Here is an 18,336-nt window from a genome sequence, read left to right as displayed (position 1 = left end):
AGCTGAAATTCTGTTAGCAGGGAACAGAAGGATTCTGTTGCCAAGTCACCTGTTTCTTTATGAACACACTTGGGAAGCACATTAAAAGATTCCCGCAAGAATATGTTTTGCAGATATGTTCTACCCATCTGGGTAGAAGAAAAGGAATGGAAATAAGAGAAACAAAATACAAAGCAGTCTACTGCAAACAGGTGAGAAAAAAATCCCCATCTATTTAGATGAGCACTGTAATGAGCTGTACTAAACACACTAAAAGAGACTGATTTGCTTAAACCATTTGTCAATCATGTTGACCAAAGGTATTGCAAACTTAGAGGATGCAGATTTTCAAATGTGAAATCAGAACGGTTTGATTTTTTCAGTGCAGAAGACCAAGTTTGAATTAAAATGTCTGCATGCTGTGCTTAGATTCAGAAAGTGATAGAAACAGCAGGTGGCTCAAAAGGTACAGTATGGGTTGATTACAAAACTAGTCAGCAGTCAAAGACGTCATGTGCTGGTAAATGTGATGATTTATTTCATCTTGGACTTTGTTTGTGCACTGACCCTTTGTGCTCTGGCCTGAAACCAAAAAGTTCTCAAAACTGCACTTTTAGGTTTTTTAATAGTGTATTTCAAGGAGGGGTGTTATAAAGCAAAAGAAAATCCTTGAGAGATAAGATTAATGCATGACACTTCATAGCAATGCATCCCCCTGTGTTCACAGAGTAAAATAAAACTTAAAGCAGCCCATCACATCAACACATACTCCAAAGGCTTCCTTTGGCTCTCAGGCTATCTCAGGGAGCCCAAACTGTTGATCTAGTTTTGGACTGGCTCGGTCTGGCAGGCAGCCTGTCCTCCCTTCCACCCTGCTGGGACTGTTTATAACACAGCCTCTTGTTCTTTTTTCCTAGAAACATGTTGTGCAATAGCATGCAAAGTATTATACAACAAAAACAATAATATTTGCTGGCTTTACATTAATTTCAGAAAATAGGTATCATCACAGATTCTTAGCCTCTAAAATATTTCCTTACTGTTACTGTCAATATGGCTTCAATTAGATAAGAGGAAAGCACACTGGACCTCCTTAAAGTTACAAATATTTCTAGTGCTGATCTAGGGGAAAGGACTCTGAACTTCACAGGTAAAACCACTGCATTTCTGCATTCCTGACAGTATCTGCATAATTTGAAAAAACCTCAGCTTTTTCTGTGTTCTGTGCAAAGGAAAGTTGGTGAACCTCTGTTTGTTAACCTCTCCTGTGTACTCATTGTCCAGAGATTCTACCGTTCTGTGGGATAGAAGATGCTAGCAACTTGGTCAAATATATTCTCACTGTTAGAATGAAAGAAGAGCAATTCCGAAGCACAAAGCACAAAGAACCAAGAACTGAGCACAAAACCAACTGGTTTTGGACTTCTGCCATGAGTCTGAAGCTGGTTTTTAGATAGTCCAGGGTCATTGCTGCATGTAGATTGCATTTAGTGGCCACAACATTCTCCTGCCTGCACAGCAGGATGCTATAGTGCTGATCTGCATTTCCACAGACACAGAAGAATCAGATCTCCTGTCTCTGTGGCAAACATGATGGCTTATCTCATTTGTCACCCTCCCTTGTGTCTGAGGAGACGGTGGCAGAAGGATGGAAAACCCACATGTGAGTGGATTAGAGGGTTTGTGGGCCCTTGGGGACCCCGTGCCCCAGGGAGAGGTGCTCAGTTGTCCTCACGCCTCTGTCACCAGGTGCTGGCAGAGACAAGCACTGGTGAATGCAGTCTGCCAAAACAACAGCAGCAAGGAATGGTTGACAGAAGGATTTCTTTGCCACTGAATGTTTCTAGACTAAAAACACACTTTGACAGAAAAGGATTCAGAGAGATAATACTGGGGAAAAAAAAAAAACAACAAAAAAACCCAAACAGGCAAGCATCTTTCCTTCCTTTTTTAGCCATTTTACATATAAGTGCCTGGTGGGAGGAGGTCTCTGTGAGTATGAGGCAGGGATGTGCCAAGGAAACACATGTGCAGTCTGGAGCTGGAGGAGGCATTGCAGACCCTGGGACAGGGCACAAGAAACATGGGAGGGACAGCAGAAGGCTGGAGGCAAGTGAGCCAAGGGGTGGTAATCCCCATCATGGCCAGAGGTCAAGGAATGCTGTTAATGGGAATTTGTCATGCTCTGCTTAACCAGAGAGACATCTTAAATGCTTACTCCAGGCTCCTCCATGCATCTTAGGGGAGTGCAGTAATAAAACATGATTGCCCCAGTGCCATTGTTCAGACTGCAGAGAAGCAGAACCTGTCCTTTCATGACATATTTACTGATTGTGAAAGGATATAATTGGTAAATGACAGCTGAGAGAGGGTTAATTAATCAGCTGCTGTGGTACAGCAGTGTTCCCACAGGCCCCTGGAGCCTGAGCACCATGTAGCTTTTCTGCTGGGGAACTCCATCACTGTCAAACCCCTCAGTAACTTACATAAAAAGAAACTAGAACAAATGGGGTTTCTCATAATTAGGTATATCATCTCTCTTAAATCATACCAGAATCTTAAATCATATCAGAATCTGTTGGCCAGTGTTGCTTTTGCACCCACTGTTTCTGAGTGAAATAAGTATTACACTTTGTGCTGAAAAAAAAAAAAAAAAAAAAAAAAGCTATGGAGCTGGTAATAGTAACATCTCAGCCTGCACTTGCCTAATTGCTTGGGTTTTCACCTCTTTCTTGGCTCTTCATATCACCAGCAGTATAACATAGGTCAGTTGTAAAATACTGTAATTTTCATTCAGCATGCCCAGTGAATACAGGTAATGCTTAAGTATGTGTTTGGAAGAGCAAATCAGATGTTTCAGATTCATGCTGGATATATTATCTTTTCCTGAGCAGTTAAAATGATGTCTGTAATCCTTCAGTCGGTTTCCAAATTACTGACAGCAGTCTTTAGACTTGTCTTACATGGTTCTATTACTTTCCATTTTTTTTCTTTCATCCTAATAATTTTTTTAAAAGAGTCCAACCAGTGCTACATGTTCCCCCCCCCAATTTTCACAGTTACCAATTGTATTTTGATTTCTTCTTTATTAACATGATTTGGACAGGTCAAAAAAGGTGCTTCCATCCATAAACTGATTCATTCACCTAAATTCCCAAATCATCATGAACACCAGCCTCAGCTTCAGATGAGTCACCCTATTTGTTTCCATTGAGAGCTCCATGATACTAGTTTAGGCTTAAAAATCTAACTTCTGCATGCCTAAGTCAGGGGAAATGAACCCCACTCATGGGATACAAATAATTGTTCATTTGTCCTATATTTTTTAACTAGGACCTTTGTCTCAGATCCAGCTAGTCAGCAATGACCCAGGGTTGAACACAGCCTTGGGAGGGAGATTATGATGTCTTTTAAGAACATGAGTAATTTGGTCTTTGCACACTTTGACTCAAAACCCCTGACATTTAGATGGAAAAGTAGCACAATGAGCTAAGTCTGTTAGGAGCTGAAGTTTTCTGAGTTTCTGTGGTACATGTATCCTTTATTTAGGAAATATTTTTCATTTTTCCCTTTTTCCAATTTAGGAGAAAGAAAGAAGAAGAAATGCATTTTTTTTTCAGCATTTAAGATCAGTCATAGCATTTGAGGATGTTCATACAATGATAAAAATATCCTCATCTTTTGTCTCGAATCTGTGGAGAAAGTCTGCCATAAACAGGGTTATTGTTCAATTTTATTTTATGTTCATTTGTACTGGTATTGAAAATGAGCAGCAAGGGAGACCACAGGTGCAAAAGCAGTAAAGAACTGAAAAACAAATAAAATGCTTCATTTTCAGCCAGAGGCAGGTTACAATATTTCCTGGGAAAAAGCTTCTAATAGAAGGAAATTTTGGGATAAACTGATGGTGACATTAGGCAGAATTGACTATAATGATTGATTTAATCTGCATATTTTTTTGATTATCTGAGATATGGCTACCATGTAATAAAAATTTTGCAACACTCAAAGCCTATGCACAAGGTTATTTCTTCTTGCTTAAATCTGAGCACATAAAGGGGGTTGGAGGAATGCTTTCAATTGCCAAGGATGATCTGGATGATAAAACTTAAATGCAAAATGAATATTAATTTTTAGTGCAGTAAAATTAGCTGACTCTGAAAACTGCAGGTACTTAACCTTTTCTGGAGTACAATTATCTGTTTTAAACTGAATTCTAAAATTATTTTATGTATGTTTGGGGCTTTGGTGATAGTCCATTCTGGTTTCTGTGCAAGTCCTCATGGGAGATGGGGAGTTTGGGGTAGAGGATCTGGAGCAGTGTGCTGTGAGCTTTTAGGGGAATACCCTGACTGCACTTAGTCACTGATATCTTGACATGGGCAGTGACATCTTCAGCCTGGGGTGAGCTCCTCTGACGTGAGTGCATATCTGGTGTTTTCTTTGGGGCACTAGGAAGAACAGCGTGAAATTCTGAACATTGGACTTCCTGGAAGAAAGCCCTTGCCATCCTTCAGGCTACTTTCTTTGTGATTCTAGGATTTACATGTACATTGCAAAGGAGTCAGCCTGCCTTCCAGTGAGGATGTATCTGTTCTTAGGTAAACAATTTATTCTAAAAATTTTCAGTGAGGAACATTGAGGTTTCCATAGAGTCACAGACTAAACTACCCTAGCCAAAAGCTACCATCATCACCCCAGCCAAGTTATCTCAAGATAAACAAACTTGTCAGAACTCATTTGTTTAACTTCCTTTACTTTTCCTTTACAAGTGATAGCTTTTAAAGTACTCTCTCATGATACAAAGTTCAGGTCAGGTCCAGACTGCACTGCCAAGGAGCCACTGCTGCTGGAACTGTACATGGTCTGAGTACTCTGCACATTCCATGAAAATGAGTCTTCAATAAATTTCCATTAAAATAGCTATAATCACTAGTCATTAAAAAATCATGTATTTTACTCAGATTCATTTATGGCTTATAATGGACTAATATCCTTACAGATTTCCATTATGAGAAAATTAGAAAATGTGTTCTTCCTCTTTGCAGAGCAAATCCCCATCATAGCTGAGATGACCAAGAATCTGTTTGCAAGCTATTTTATTTGCAGTCAGTAAATCTATCAGACATGGAATCATGATAGTTCCCCAGCACAGGAAGGACATGGACCTGTTAGATCAAGTCCCAGGGGCAGGGGCACTGAGTTGTTTAGAGGGATGAAGCACCTCTCCTGTGAAGAAAAGCTGAGAGATTGGGATTGTTCAGCCCGGAAAAGAAGTTTAGGGTTGATGTAATTGTGGCCTTCCAGTACCTGCAGGGAGCCTACAAGAAAGATGGAGAGGGACTTTTTATAAGAGCATGTAGTGACAAGGTAAGGGGGAAAGGATTCAAACTGATAGTAGGTTTAGGTTTGCTATTAGAAGAAAATTCTTTACTGCGAGGGTGGTGAGGCACTGGAACAGGTTGCCCCAAGAAGTTGTGGATGCCCCATCCCTTAAAGTGTTCAAGACCAGTCTTGATGGAGCTCTGAGCAACCTGGTCTAACATAAGGTATCCCTGCCCACGGCAGGGTGGCTGGAACTAGATGATCTTTCAAGTTCCATTCCAACCGAAACCATTCTATGATTCATTCTATGATTTTATGATATATATATAATGTTGCTATAACTTATTAATCTGTCAGCTATTTCTGACACCTTTGTGAGAAATCATCCAAGAATTTGCAATCTCATTAATATTTGTTTGTCTGAATGACTATACTGTGAATAATTAGATTTTCTAGATAGTAGAGGAACAAGTAATTTTTCCATTGAAAAGTGTGTTTGTGCTCTTTATCATTATGTGAAACCTAATTCTACAAGAAAAGAGAAAGTTAAACTTGCAAAATCATGTGTGACTGTCACATGGGAGAGGGAGTGCGTCATTTGGAAGACATTAAAATTCTGGCTCAAGAAAATGATATGTTTGTGAAGAAGAGTGACACACTGTGGTTGATTTTTCAGTTATTTGATTTATTTTTAATTTGAAATACTTTTTCAGAAGATAATGTATTTTTTGAGTCAGCTCAGGTACTGAAACATTTTTATCTGTCTAATGCCATTAGAAATACAGTGTTTGCCAATTATTTATGAACTTCCTTTCCCTCTTCCACTCCCCAGAGTTCAGTTTTTCTCTGCCATTGTGGCTTCCCTCCACTGATGTGGTTTCCACATCACTGCATGAGAATCAAGGGGATACAAGAAAATAGTGGTCTCTTCTAAATTTGTGGTAGGATACTCAAATCCATTTACTGCTTTTGTTTGCAATGTTGTGGTTAATCAAGGGGCAGCCTTAAGGAAATCATTATTGACAATCAGCCAGGAAAATGAACTTTATAATACAGTTTATCAGACAGGTCTTTAAACTGCTGGAAGCCAAACCATCCCTGTTACCCTGCCTGGACCAATATGGTAATCAGGGAGAAGTCACTTGCCTTATATCCACTGTTTAGGGAAGTACATTTCTTGTATCACAGGTTCCATTGCATTTCAGGATGCAATTACATTAACATGGAAACATTAACATTAACATGGAATCTTACAACAGTGAAAACTTGTTGGAAAAAGCAATGAGGAGTTAAATGGGATCATCAGTTTGAGCTTTTAAACCTTAAACAGGAGCCTCCCAGTTGGATTTGAAAGGGTTCATCATAATAACATTATCCTTCAAAAAGTCCCGATGTGTGGAAGGAGTGGAGGCGGCTGCCACCGCAGGAGGTGAGGAGGTGAAGGCAGCCAGCAGTTCTCCACACATCTTGCAGCAGGCATGATTCCTGAATTTGCAGCTGAAAGTGGCTGTAAATCGCTCTCTCTGCACTCTTTCAGCTCTGATTATAATGAGCAATCAGAGCGCCTGAAGTGTTGCCTTGCTTTCTAGATGAAGCGCCTGTAATACTATTTTGAGCTTATTTGAATGCTTATTAGTAATAGGAACTTTAACATCAGAAGTGGGATCCATACTTGACACATCACCACCTTAAGAATACACATCTGTGTAATAGGTGATAAAAGATACATCAGCAAGCAACTGCAACTGTCATACAACAAAAACATAATAGATCTAGATCTTAAGGTTTTTTCTATGTATGCAACACATTATGCCTCACACTCATGGGTTCACAGTTCCAAATAAGAGAGGAAAACTTAAGAAAGCGCTCAGTCTGAAACTCCTGAAAGTTACAGGTAGAAGAGTTTGGGTAAGAGCATTAGAAGAACTAGTGAAAACTGAAAAGCTTTCCAAGAATTCATTGTTTAAGGACATCCTGAACTGCAGGAACATCGATTGCCAGGACTTTGATATTTAGCATTGCATATGAAAATATTTCCACATTCATAATAATTCTTTACTTATTTATCAGTTTTGTTTCTAAATGTTTTTAAATTGCGGCACCAAAATGGTCTAGTAGAGGTTTTGAAGTTTCATTTATCTTCTTTTCTTAAAAATTGTCTAGTAGAAAATACCGTAGTAATTGATACTGAACACAGCAAAATCTTTCTTCAGATCTGAATGTAATGCCTTCAAGATCTTTCTCCTGAAATAACATTATCTAGAGTCTGTGCACACCGAAAGAGGTGGTCTTTATCACTGGAGGATTTTTATTACTGTTCAACTCATTTTCTGGATCACTTATGAATAGTTTAACAGAACATGTTCCCAAATGGTTCTTGTGGGATTCATCTAGCAACTTCTCTAAAATGAACACCTATTTCCTGTCTTCCATAATGTGTAACTTGATGAGCTCTCCAACTGCTACCTCATTAAGGAAAAGGGCAGCAGCACCGCTTTTGCATTCAATAGGAGTGTATTGGGAACATCTGTCTTACTTAGTCCGTTGGTACTTTATGAATCCCAGGGAAGCTTAAGCCTGAAAGAATTATCAAATTTCCTTCACTGTCATGTGGTGCTGCTGCCCAGACACTTCTGTCTGAGGAGTATTACTATGGACAATTCTGGTATCTGTAGATTTCAGGGATGGAATTGAATAGGAAATTAGATGGCTGAAATTTGGTGTTTAGGATCAAAATCATGCCTTAATCCTGAGTGTGTGAGATTTCTTTGCAGCTGTAAGTTAAGTGACTAGGTTACACAGATTGGGAAAGCCTTGGAGGTCTCTTCATGTAGGCACCTAAAACAGCAATTAGGCTTGGAAGCAATACCTACATGCATCAGTGGATCTGTTCTCTAGGCCTGTATAGAGGAAACACCCTTCATCAAATGAGAGGTTAAGCAAGTATTTACTTTCAAGTGTGAACTTGGAGCCTTCATAATTAAGTTTGGTTTAAATATAAATAAGTTGATTGCCAAAGACAAGCTTCAGGCTTCTTTATAGTCAAAGTTAAGTGTATGCATTAGACCTCTCCTGATGGATTGTTTCAAAATACAAGTATTTTGTTCTTCTTATACATAAAATAGATCACATACAGATATTTCCCTCCAGAATTTTCTCCATGGTAGTAATATTCTATTTCCTTCAGGTGACCAAAACCAGTCTTTAAAGCCCTTGACTACAACTGGAATTTACTTTTATTTCTCTTCAATAGTGTGTAGCAAAATAATTCATTCAGAGCCTGGAGAACTGCAAAACCCTGTTCTTAAAAATAGAATATCCCTTGGAAATCTTGTGATACAAGTGATATTTATTCTTTGGAGAAAAAAATGTATTCTTGTAGGACTAGTATAATCATAATAAAACCAAATGACAGAGAAGGAACAAAAATGTGATACAGATATTTTATTTAAATTTTCCTGTTTGTACATTTTAAATAACAAATACTGGTTTTTATTAAGAAAAGCTTTTGCAAACACTATATTCATAACTGATATAAAAATAAATGTTTCCTGATTAATAAGAATAGTTGAAAAATTATTGTCAGTTTATGGAATTCTTAGCATAAATGCAGTAAACCTTCATTTAAAGATAACTGATAATTTGTCATCATCTAGCTTATTGTAACAAAACATTAGTGTCTAGAACATTTGTATCACTTTAAGGTAACTTTCTCTCAAAAAAAACAGTATTAAAATTATTTCTGGAAAGTGAACATGACAGCAGAGGAAAAGAAGGTATGTTTTCCTCCAACCAGTGTAAATGAAGTTATATCTGCTTTCTTCAAATGGTGTTTCTCTTCTGCCAAAGGCTTGTTGCTTTATTTGTGACACAGTAAGCTTTTAAAGCTCTTACAATGCCATCAGCTTTTATTATATCCCTCTACTCTTCATTTTTTCAAATCACTAAATAACTGTATTTATCCTTTTGAATGTGGTGATTTGGCATTGGCTGTCAGCAGCCTGGGTGTAGTTGAGCAAAACCCTGTATCATAGTAAGGAGTCCTTTTATAAGGGGTGGTAAAGTTTGGGACTACAGTCTGTGCTCATTAGTTTTGATCCTTTTGTGCAGAGACTCATCCTCAGCAATAGCTGTAGCCATCACAGTTTGCACTTTTGCAGAGCCCAAACAATTGTTTATACCCTGGGACAGGAAGATGTATTATCTAGCATTGGTGGAACTAAGAAGTGCATTGAAAGCAGAAGGCCTCATCCAGCTATATATTTAGGTTTAAAATTACGCATGTGTAGCTGAAAAAAAAATCTCTATATCCCAAGAGTGCTCTTCAGAACTGGTCATCAGAGGCAATTAGTCCCTTTTGTTGTGTTTCCACTGGCACTGTGTCCCAGTGTCCCAGTAAATGTGGTGTTGCCATCACCTGTTGCAGGTTGCAGGCTTTGTTCTGGAACGGTAGCAAAGAGCTGGGACCTGCCAGACTTTCTCTGGACTGCTCAGGGTCTGTCCCCAGCTCCCTTTGAGCTTGCTGGCTTCCAGCAGCCCTTGTCTAATGGCTGAGTGATTTTTACCTTCACTGCTTTATTTTTTGCCTAGGTTTGTCCTATATCTGTAATTAATGGTAGCAATAATAAATCATTATTCTGTGTGGAGGGTGCTAGAATGGCCCTGGAATAAAAGTGCTGCACAGAGGAGTACAGGGTTGGGATGGAAGTGGAGGCATTGAAAGCAAAGGCATGGGATAATAAGGAAGGCTCTGGGACTGTGAGTGGGGACAAGGCATCAAGGTCAGCTGCAGGTCATTAAAGGGACACAACATTGGGAACTGAGTAAAATCACTTTATGAGTTACAAAGAGAGCAAAGAACACATACAGCAGGTGTAAAACCATATCTAGTGAATTCGGATGGGAAATGGAGTTGCTGAACAGTGTATATAGCATGTTTACCATCCTAAAAATAACCCCCAGTCCTTCCAGGAGAGAGGAAGAAAAAATTACAGCTGTCTGTCTTATGTGCCTGTAGTGGATTGACTTTGTCTGGATGCCAGGTACCTACCAAAGCCTCTCTATCTCTCCTCTCCACAATTGCAGAGGGGAGAGAAAATACAACAAAGGATTCATGGGCTGAGGTAAGGACAGAAAGAGATCACACCAAATAACTGTGAAGGGCAAAAGAGCCTAGAATTGGAGATATTAATTGTTACTAACAAAATCAGAGCAGGGTAATGAGAAGAAAAATAAGATCTTAAAACGACCTTTCTGTCCCACTACTTCCTCCTTGCCAGCTCTACCTCCTCTCGCCCAGTGGTGCAGGGAGACAGGGAATGGGGGTTACAGTCAGCTCAGCTCACCTCAGGTTATGTCTGCCAGTGGTCCAGAGGAGGAGTCCTTCCCCCAATCCAGTGTGGGGTCCATCCCACAGGAGACAGTCCTCCATGGATTTTTCCAGCACCAGTCAATCCCACAGGCAACAGTTCTGTGCTTAATGGTGCAATGTGGCTCATGTGAGATTCAGTCCTTCAAGGACAGCCTGCTCCACCATGGGTACCCCGCAGAGAAACAAATCCTGCCAGGAAACCTGCTCCAGCATGGGCTGCTCTCTCCACAGGTCCCTGCCAGGAGCCTGCTTCAGCACAGGCCTCTCATGGGGTCACAGCCTCCTCTCAGACATCACCTGCTCCAGTGTGGGTCTCCTCCAAGGGCTGCAGGTGGATCTCTGCACCCCTGTGTCCCTCCATGGGCTGCAGGGGCACAGCTGCCTCACCATGGGCTGCACCAGGGGCTGCAGGGGAATCTCAGCACCTGGAGCACCTCCTGTCCCTCCTTCTGCACTGACCTCGGTGCCTGCAGAGCTGTTCCTCTCACATGTTACCACTCTGCTTTTCTCTGTCCACAGTTACATCTGAAATACAACTTTTTCATTCTTCTCCTTAAACACGTTGCCACAGGAGTGTTTGTACCTTGGCCAGCCACGTCTTGGGGCCATCTGGGATTGGCTCTGCCAGACTCTGAGGAAACTTTTGGCAGCTTCTCACAGAAGCCAGCCCTGTACCCCCAGCTACTACCAAAATCTGGCCATGCAAACCCAATGCAATATCCTGCATGAAAGAACTCAGAGTACTGCAGCTCACATCAGTGTTGTCCTCTCCACAGTGAAGCCATCAACTGTAGGATCCCCAGGGCAGTGGAATGGTAAGCATAAAACCAGGGAACGAGTCAGACACTAGAAAGTTTGTTTATGTGTCATTTTGCCTGCATGGAATTTGAACTGCAATCATTAGTATGGAACTACACTTCTAATAAGCCTTGTATTAAAGGGGAAAAAAAAAAACCAACAAAAAACTCCTTTTAAGATATGTTCTCACCCATAGTAAAACTGTAACATCTTGTTTGGAGTTCAAACAAACTATATTGTAACTTGGTTGCAACAAATTGTTAATTAGCCTCTCATAAATAAAAGCATGACATTTTCTACTCTCATTAATTAAGGCAAAGTCTTCTTCCTGAATCTGAAGGCATCTGGATTGCAGTGATCCCTAGTTATGATCATAAGTTTTAAGATTAAAATAATCCTATGAAGCATCTTTAGGTATGTTAATCGTGCATTTCTTGAGGATCTTTGATTTCCTACATAAGCTTTGCAAACTTGCAATTCATTGATTGCATTCACTGAACGTCTTTGGCTCGGTTAATTCAAGGAGCAATTGTCTAATGCCCAGGTGGTTCTTATCTGTGCTGTTTTAGCTTCTGCCTAGATTTGTACAAATGTAGAAACATTTGTAGGTCTGTGAACTCTATCACTGCTCTTAGTTTTCTGGCAGGGATTTTTTGTTTTCTCCAAAGAATTTCAATTTTTTCTTCATTTAACCTTCATGTCAGATGTTAGGGTTCTGTCAATAGTGGTTGTCTTATCACATTCTTCTGCTAATTAGTCTTTTTTTCCTTTTCACCCCTCTAAACAACAAGATTATGTAGCTATGGTTTAGTGCCTCCTAGCCATTAAGATTTTGTTGCATTTCATTTCATTATGAAAAGCATCAGGAAATAAAACACTGAAGGACCTGTTTCCCCAAGACACTACTGAATGTACACACTTCTCTGCTCCATTTCACTGAAGTAACAATGAAAATTTTAATGATTTATCAACTATAGGAAAATAATTGTTGTCACCTGTATCTGCAGTAATTTTCTCTGTTGTAGGCGATGTTCTTTCTAATGCCTGCATTTCATAATGGGGTCTCTGTGGTTGACTGCAGGTGTTGTACACCCACTCTCTTTGCACTACTGTGTGAGCTCTCTTCATGTACGCATCACCTCCATCTTCTTTATTCTTCTTCCTGGAGTGAGAATATCTAGTTTAAAAACAAGAGTCAAAGAATAGCTAAGGTCTTTAAGGTCTTTTAACTTCATTCTGTACTCTGCTGAATCTCTTTCCAATGCCTCATCCATTATCACATTGTTTCTCTTTTTTTTTTTTGGTTTTGTTTGTTTTGTTTTGTTCTTTGTTTCTCCAATGATGGGACCTTGGACCTGAAAGATTTTTAACTCTAAACCCAGTGCCCCCAAGAAATTAGTTCACTATTACTTTTGCTACAGCCAGTGTGGCAGACAACATTTTGATTTTTTTCTCATTTATGTGCAGATTAAAAATTAATAGGTTTGCATTTGTCAAACTGCATGCTCATTAATTTTCTTCTGTAGCATTGCCGAATTGATCTTATGAATAATGCCTGTGTAGCAGCAGCCCTGTCGTTATCATCTTTGTCTAGTCTCTGCACTATGCTTTTCTTTGTAAATTCTTGCAAGATATAAAATCCATTGCAATTCTCATATTGTTCCTAAGACACCCATTGTTTCTATTCGTAGCTGTATTTGTTTCATTATAAGAAGTTCTTTGTATTGTATTGATGAAATTTATCTCAAAGATCTACACAATTCCTACTGGAAGTTTCTTTTCTATTATTCTTTGTTATGCTGTTATTTCAGTGTTATGAGGACACTTTTGATTCACCAATTTAGACTGGGTAACTTTGTTTTCTGTGCAAACTCCCTTTCTTTCAACTTTATTCCAGTATTTCTATTCAAGCATTTTAGCCAGGCTTCCTGAAAAAAAAGCAGTCCTCTGTCAACGCACATCCTTTAAAAATGTTAAGACTCCTTTCACATCCAGAGATAACTCATCATTTTTCTTGGCCTCTGTGTTCCTATCGCTCACATGCTTCACTTTTGCAGAGGTTGGTACTCCTAATATTTCTGCTATAGTTTTATAAGTAATTTTCCCTTTTTAGTCAACTCAAAATTCTAAAACACAGTAGATGTTTCAAAATACCTGTTAACCTATGAGAGAGTGGGTTATAGAGCCATGCATCATGTTGAGGGTGGATGGACTTCAGCACTGTGTGACAGATTCTGTAAGAATGAGAGGAAGAAGAGAGAATGAAGGGAATAAAGGAAGTCTGAAGCACATTGTATGGGGAGAGCTGAGTTTGGTCACTCTTGAGAAGTGAAGGGAATTGACATGCAGAATGAAGTGGAAGAGGATCAGGATGAGGGGCAGCTGTCTCTTGTGTTTTCTCTGCTACGCTCAACCCACACTGAAGTAAAACATTGTCACTGTGAACTAAGCAAGAACCATACTATGAATCTAAAAGTCAGAGCTAAGAGCAATTGCTCTAATCCAGAAGCCCAAGGAAACTATTCCTTTCCTTTTGTAAAGCAGAACTAATCAGGTCCCAGGTTTTTACTTTTCTACCCTAAGATCCAGTGCTTGAGACTTAACTGTATTTTGATTCAGTGAATCCATCAGGCTTTCGATGCGCATCACCTTCCACTGTGATTCATTCTGTATCTATATAGGTAAGCTTAAGCAGATACTATTTCTGTGCTTGTGCTGTGAGAGAACCACTTGGCTGCTGGATGGACACTGACTAAGGCTGTGAAAGCTGAACAGGGTCTAGAAAACTGCTGGACATGATGTAGGCAATTGTAGAGCATAAAAAGCTATGAGAATCTGTCAAAAGTTACAGACAGCAGCTGAGGAATACCTGAACCTTAGAGGCAATTAAGGCAAAGTTATATAAGAAACTGCCAAAGTCCACAAGTAATTGCACTGGTGTTTTAGAGGCCACTAGGGCCTTGCAAGGCCATTAGCACCCAGATAGTCTTGTAAAGAACACCATAAAAAATAGATTTGTGATGATCCCACTTACCCTACCTTAATGTACCAGGTGCTGCTAAAAAGTCTCATAACTCATTTCAGTCCTTAGCAGTCCTACATGGGGTGTTATTCATTAGTGTTTTTGTTTGACTCAGAAACACAGTTTAGAGGAGAGCCTCCTGATCATTCCCAATTCCCATTATTTAAAGCAAGCAGAGCTCACAGGGTTTTAACTGGGCTCCTCTCCTATGAAACTAAATCAAGGCTGGACTCCAGAAAGGCTCTCTGGCTTCTAATGGGAACTCAGTTACTGCAAGTATTTTATTTTAGAAGTAAAATAATAGTTCTCATGCTCTGCAGCTACAGGATGTAGCCTTTGTATTATCTGGAAAATCAACAATCCTTGAGGATGGATCTTCTAACATGAATAAAAAGAACTGAATACTTATTTTTAGAAGCATAGCATCTTGCAGATGTTTTTGATAGCAAGCATTGGTGTAAACTGGTCAAGGCTAAAATAAGTGAAGTTAATGCAGAATTAAATAAGCTAAATCAGTAAGAATTGTAGTTTTGTCTTTACTGTTTCTAGATCTTAGCTAAATGTTAATAAACTATATTTTAGTATATACTAAGAAGCTTTTCACCATTTTCAAGCAAATTAGTTTACTTCTTCTTCTCTGATAATGTTTTCTGTATATACATATTTTCTTCTAAATTACATTTCTCAAAATATTTTTGAAGACTGAGAGTTCAACTCATCATTGCTTTAGCATTACTTATGGCTATCTTGTGTAGTAATGGCATAGATTTTTCATTATGTTGTCATAGCCAGTGCCATTAACATGATCACTATTCTATGTCTTTGATTTTTGTGGAGCAGTAACTACTACAAATGTATTTTGCAATTTACATTTGCCTACCTCAGAGCTTATTGTAAGAAAGTGGATTGACATTTCAGAACATTACTCTAACGTGAAGTAGGATTGTTAGGCTTATTTTATAGCTAGAAAATTGGGACCCAAACATGGTTGTGCTGTATCTAGGTGAGGTGATTCAGCATCTGAGCTGGTGAACACTGCATTGCATTTCCCTGAACTGGGGCTGGGGCTGAAGCTCAGACATCACTGAGTACAGAGAGCTGCTCAGGGGCCCTTGGCATAAGGAGCACATGGATCTGTCAGAGCACGTCCAGAGGAACGCCATGAAGATGATCAGTGCTGGAGCCCTTCTGCTATGAAGAGAATTTGGATTGCTCAGCCTGAAAAAGAGAAGGCTCACAGTAAATTTATGGCACCTTTCAAGTACAGAAAGAGGGCCAGAAAGCCAGAGCACTTTTCACTTTGTGAAAAGGTGCATAGTGAGGGGACAAGGGGTAGTGGCTTTAAACTGAATGAGAGCAGGTTTTAGGTTAAACGTTAGGAAAAGTTACCTCACTAGGAGTGTGGTGAGACACTGGAACATTGGACCAGAGAAGCTGTGGATGCCCCATCCCTGGGAGTGCATAAGGCCAGGTTGGATGGGGCCCTGAGCAACCTGATTTGGTGGAAGGTGTCTCTGTTCGTGGCAGGGGCACTGGAACTAGATATTCTTTAGGTCCCTTCACACCCAAACTATCCTGTCTGAACTAAAAGTCCTAGGGAATATTTTTTTCTTTTGGTGATACTAAAATGTACAGGCTGCAGATATTTCTTGAAGAACCTAAAGAGTTTACTAAACAGTAGTGTTCTGAAATGGTTAAATGCATCTTTATTTTATGGGGTTTTTTGTGGGTTTTTTTGCAAAGATCTAAGATTCAGACAGATGAATGCAGCTTTTCCATTATGGATTTAATATGTCAGTACTTCCTTCTGGAGTATTTAGCATTTTTTCAGTGTGTTGATTAAAATCTGCTTTAGATGATAATTATGCTGGTTTTATCATTCAAACACTCAAAACTGATTTTTAAATCTTTAAGTAGCTTGAACCAGACTTTTATTTCTCAAAGGATTTAAAAGTCTGCTCATAATATGTCTTTCTGTCATGTTATCTGTGAATGCTAAATCACTGCAAAATTAGTAGATCTCCTGTTCTAAAAACCAAATCCACCCTTTCTTCATAGGAGGAAGAACTAAGGAAAAGCGGAGAAGCCAAATATGCGCACTTGAGTGATGAGCTCCACGTATTAATTGAAGTGTTTGCTCCACCTGGGGAAGCGTATTCTCGTATGAGTCACGCCTTGGAAGAAATAAAAAAATTCCTGGTTCCAGTAAGTCACTTGAAACATTCTTCTATGACAGGTTTCGTTACATTGAGTTTGTTCCTTTAGACTAAAGAAAAAAAAACCCTTCACTCTGTTCTGTTGAACTTTCATCTTTCATTCTTTTGTCCCAGGGAGATGTCAAAGAGGCCATTAAGTGTTGATGCTCTGATATATTTTCTAGGTGTTTTATTTTTCCGTCTGTCATTGTTTTTTGCTTTCCATTCTTCTTTTCTGGAGGAACTGTAGATGGCTTTTGTTTTCTGATTGCAGACAGTAGTATGAGAGTACACTTTCAAGAGTTTTGAATACTTAAGTCTGTAAAAACATTTTAATACATGTAACAATTTACCTAAATATCATGCTAATGAAGTTAATGAATTTCATGTGGAGCAAATAGCATGAACAAAATATTCCTAAGACATTTCTGTTCAGCTTATGACTCAGACCACAGTTTAGCAATCTTCCATCAGCTAGGAGAGGGCAGGAACATACTTTAAAGTTGTGAACTTTTTCAATTTGATTTATACTAGATATATCATTTTCTGGAATATTTATCTTCATGTTTATTGATTTTCTTCAAATTCTCTGAAAATTATTTTTTCCACATTTATAAATTCATTCTACTCTATTTTCATACTTAAATTTGTCTTAGAATTGAAGCATATGTGTACTAAATATTAAGTGAAGTAGTACTAGAATTACGTGAGTTCTTTTCTGAGGTCTGTCCTGAGAGTTCTTAGTGCTCTTAAAATGTTCAGAACTCACATCCCTTAAAAAGAATATGATAAGAACTTGTTTCTGTTTTTGATGGGAAAAATGAAGTGTCTGTCCAGGTTTCTTGATAATAATGGAAAGATTCAAAGAGTGCCTCTTTTATGAGTAATAGGAAGCCAAGATTTGAAATGCTCAGGTGAGGCATATGAATACTTGCATGGCAGAATTTCAACACCTTTTTTGGTGTGGGCTTCTTGATGTGGGAAAAGGTGAATCTTTACAAGTAAAATGTTTAAACAGACTATTTAAATGTTAATTTTTTAAGAGCAAATAAACTTTTTTATAAGAACACAAAGTAACTTAAGATTGTTCAAAATAAATAGCTGGATATTGCTTTTCAGGAAAGAAGTTTGTTGGCATGAAGTGCCCAGAAATGAGCTACATTTTAAACAAGTTAAATCTGTCTTTCTGATTCTTCCTTCTGATTTCCTTATGCTTCCAGTTTGGGAACACTGGTAATAAAATACCATTTAAAATTCTTTGAAATAACTGTGAGACAAGAAAGGATTTTCTTTTTCATGATTTCTGACTTTATGTTGAACATAAAATACAAGGGACAAATTAGGTGAATATTGTAATGCTGGCAGCATGATGTGGAATGACATTTTGGCTGCAAGCTAATGGTGAAGATCTGCCAAGCCATTACACTGGAAGAAAATTTGTCATTAAGTTACATGTGCCTGAAAAGTCTGGCATGTCATAGCTTAAAATGATAACAGGGCCAATTTCAAAATTAGCCAGTCTTTGTCATTATTTCCAGTTGTCCATGACTTTCCAGAACTTCAGTTTGTTGCTGTAAGAGGTTCCTGTTGAAAGTTACTTTCTTATGTCTTTTTCATTCTGGAAGAGAGCTCCTCATTCTAGCATG

At 38.8% G+C, this 18,336-nt stretch overlaps 1 protein-coding gene across 32 annotated transcripts in view; it reads left to right on the top strand.

Annotated features, from left to right (window-relative positions):
• Nucleotides 1-18,336, top strand: part of KHDRBS2 (KH RNA binding domain containing, signal transduction associated 2) — a 403,209-nt gene that overhangs the window by 140,841 nt on the left and 244,032 nt on the right. For all 32 annotated transcript variants that reach the window (XR_015282867.1, XR_015282864.1, XR_015282865.1 and 29 more), the window contains one exon: nucleotides 16,554-16,700. Coding sequence is in view for 3 of the 32 variants with exons in the window: in XM_086876178.1 (XP_086732304.1) it covers nucleotides 16,554-16,700 (147 nt within the window). In the remaining 29 variants the exon portion in view is untranslated. The remainder of the gene's footprint in view (nucleotides 1-16,553; nucleotides 16,701-18,336) is intronic.

Source organism: Cyanistes caeruleus, chromosome 2 (assembly GCF_971803275.1).
Source record: "Cyanistes caeruleus chromosome 2, bCyaCae1.hap1.1, whole genome shotgun sequence".
Lineage (NCBI taxonomy): Eukaryota > Metazoa > Chordata > Aves > Passeriformes > Paridae > Cyanistes > Cyanistes caeruleus.
This window is presented reverse-complemented; position numbering and strand designations above follow the sequence as displayed.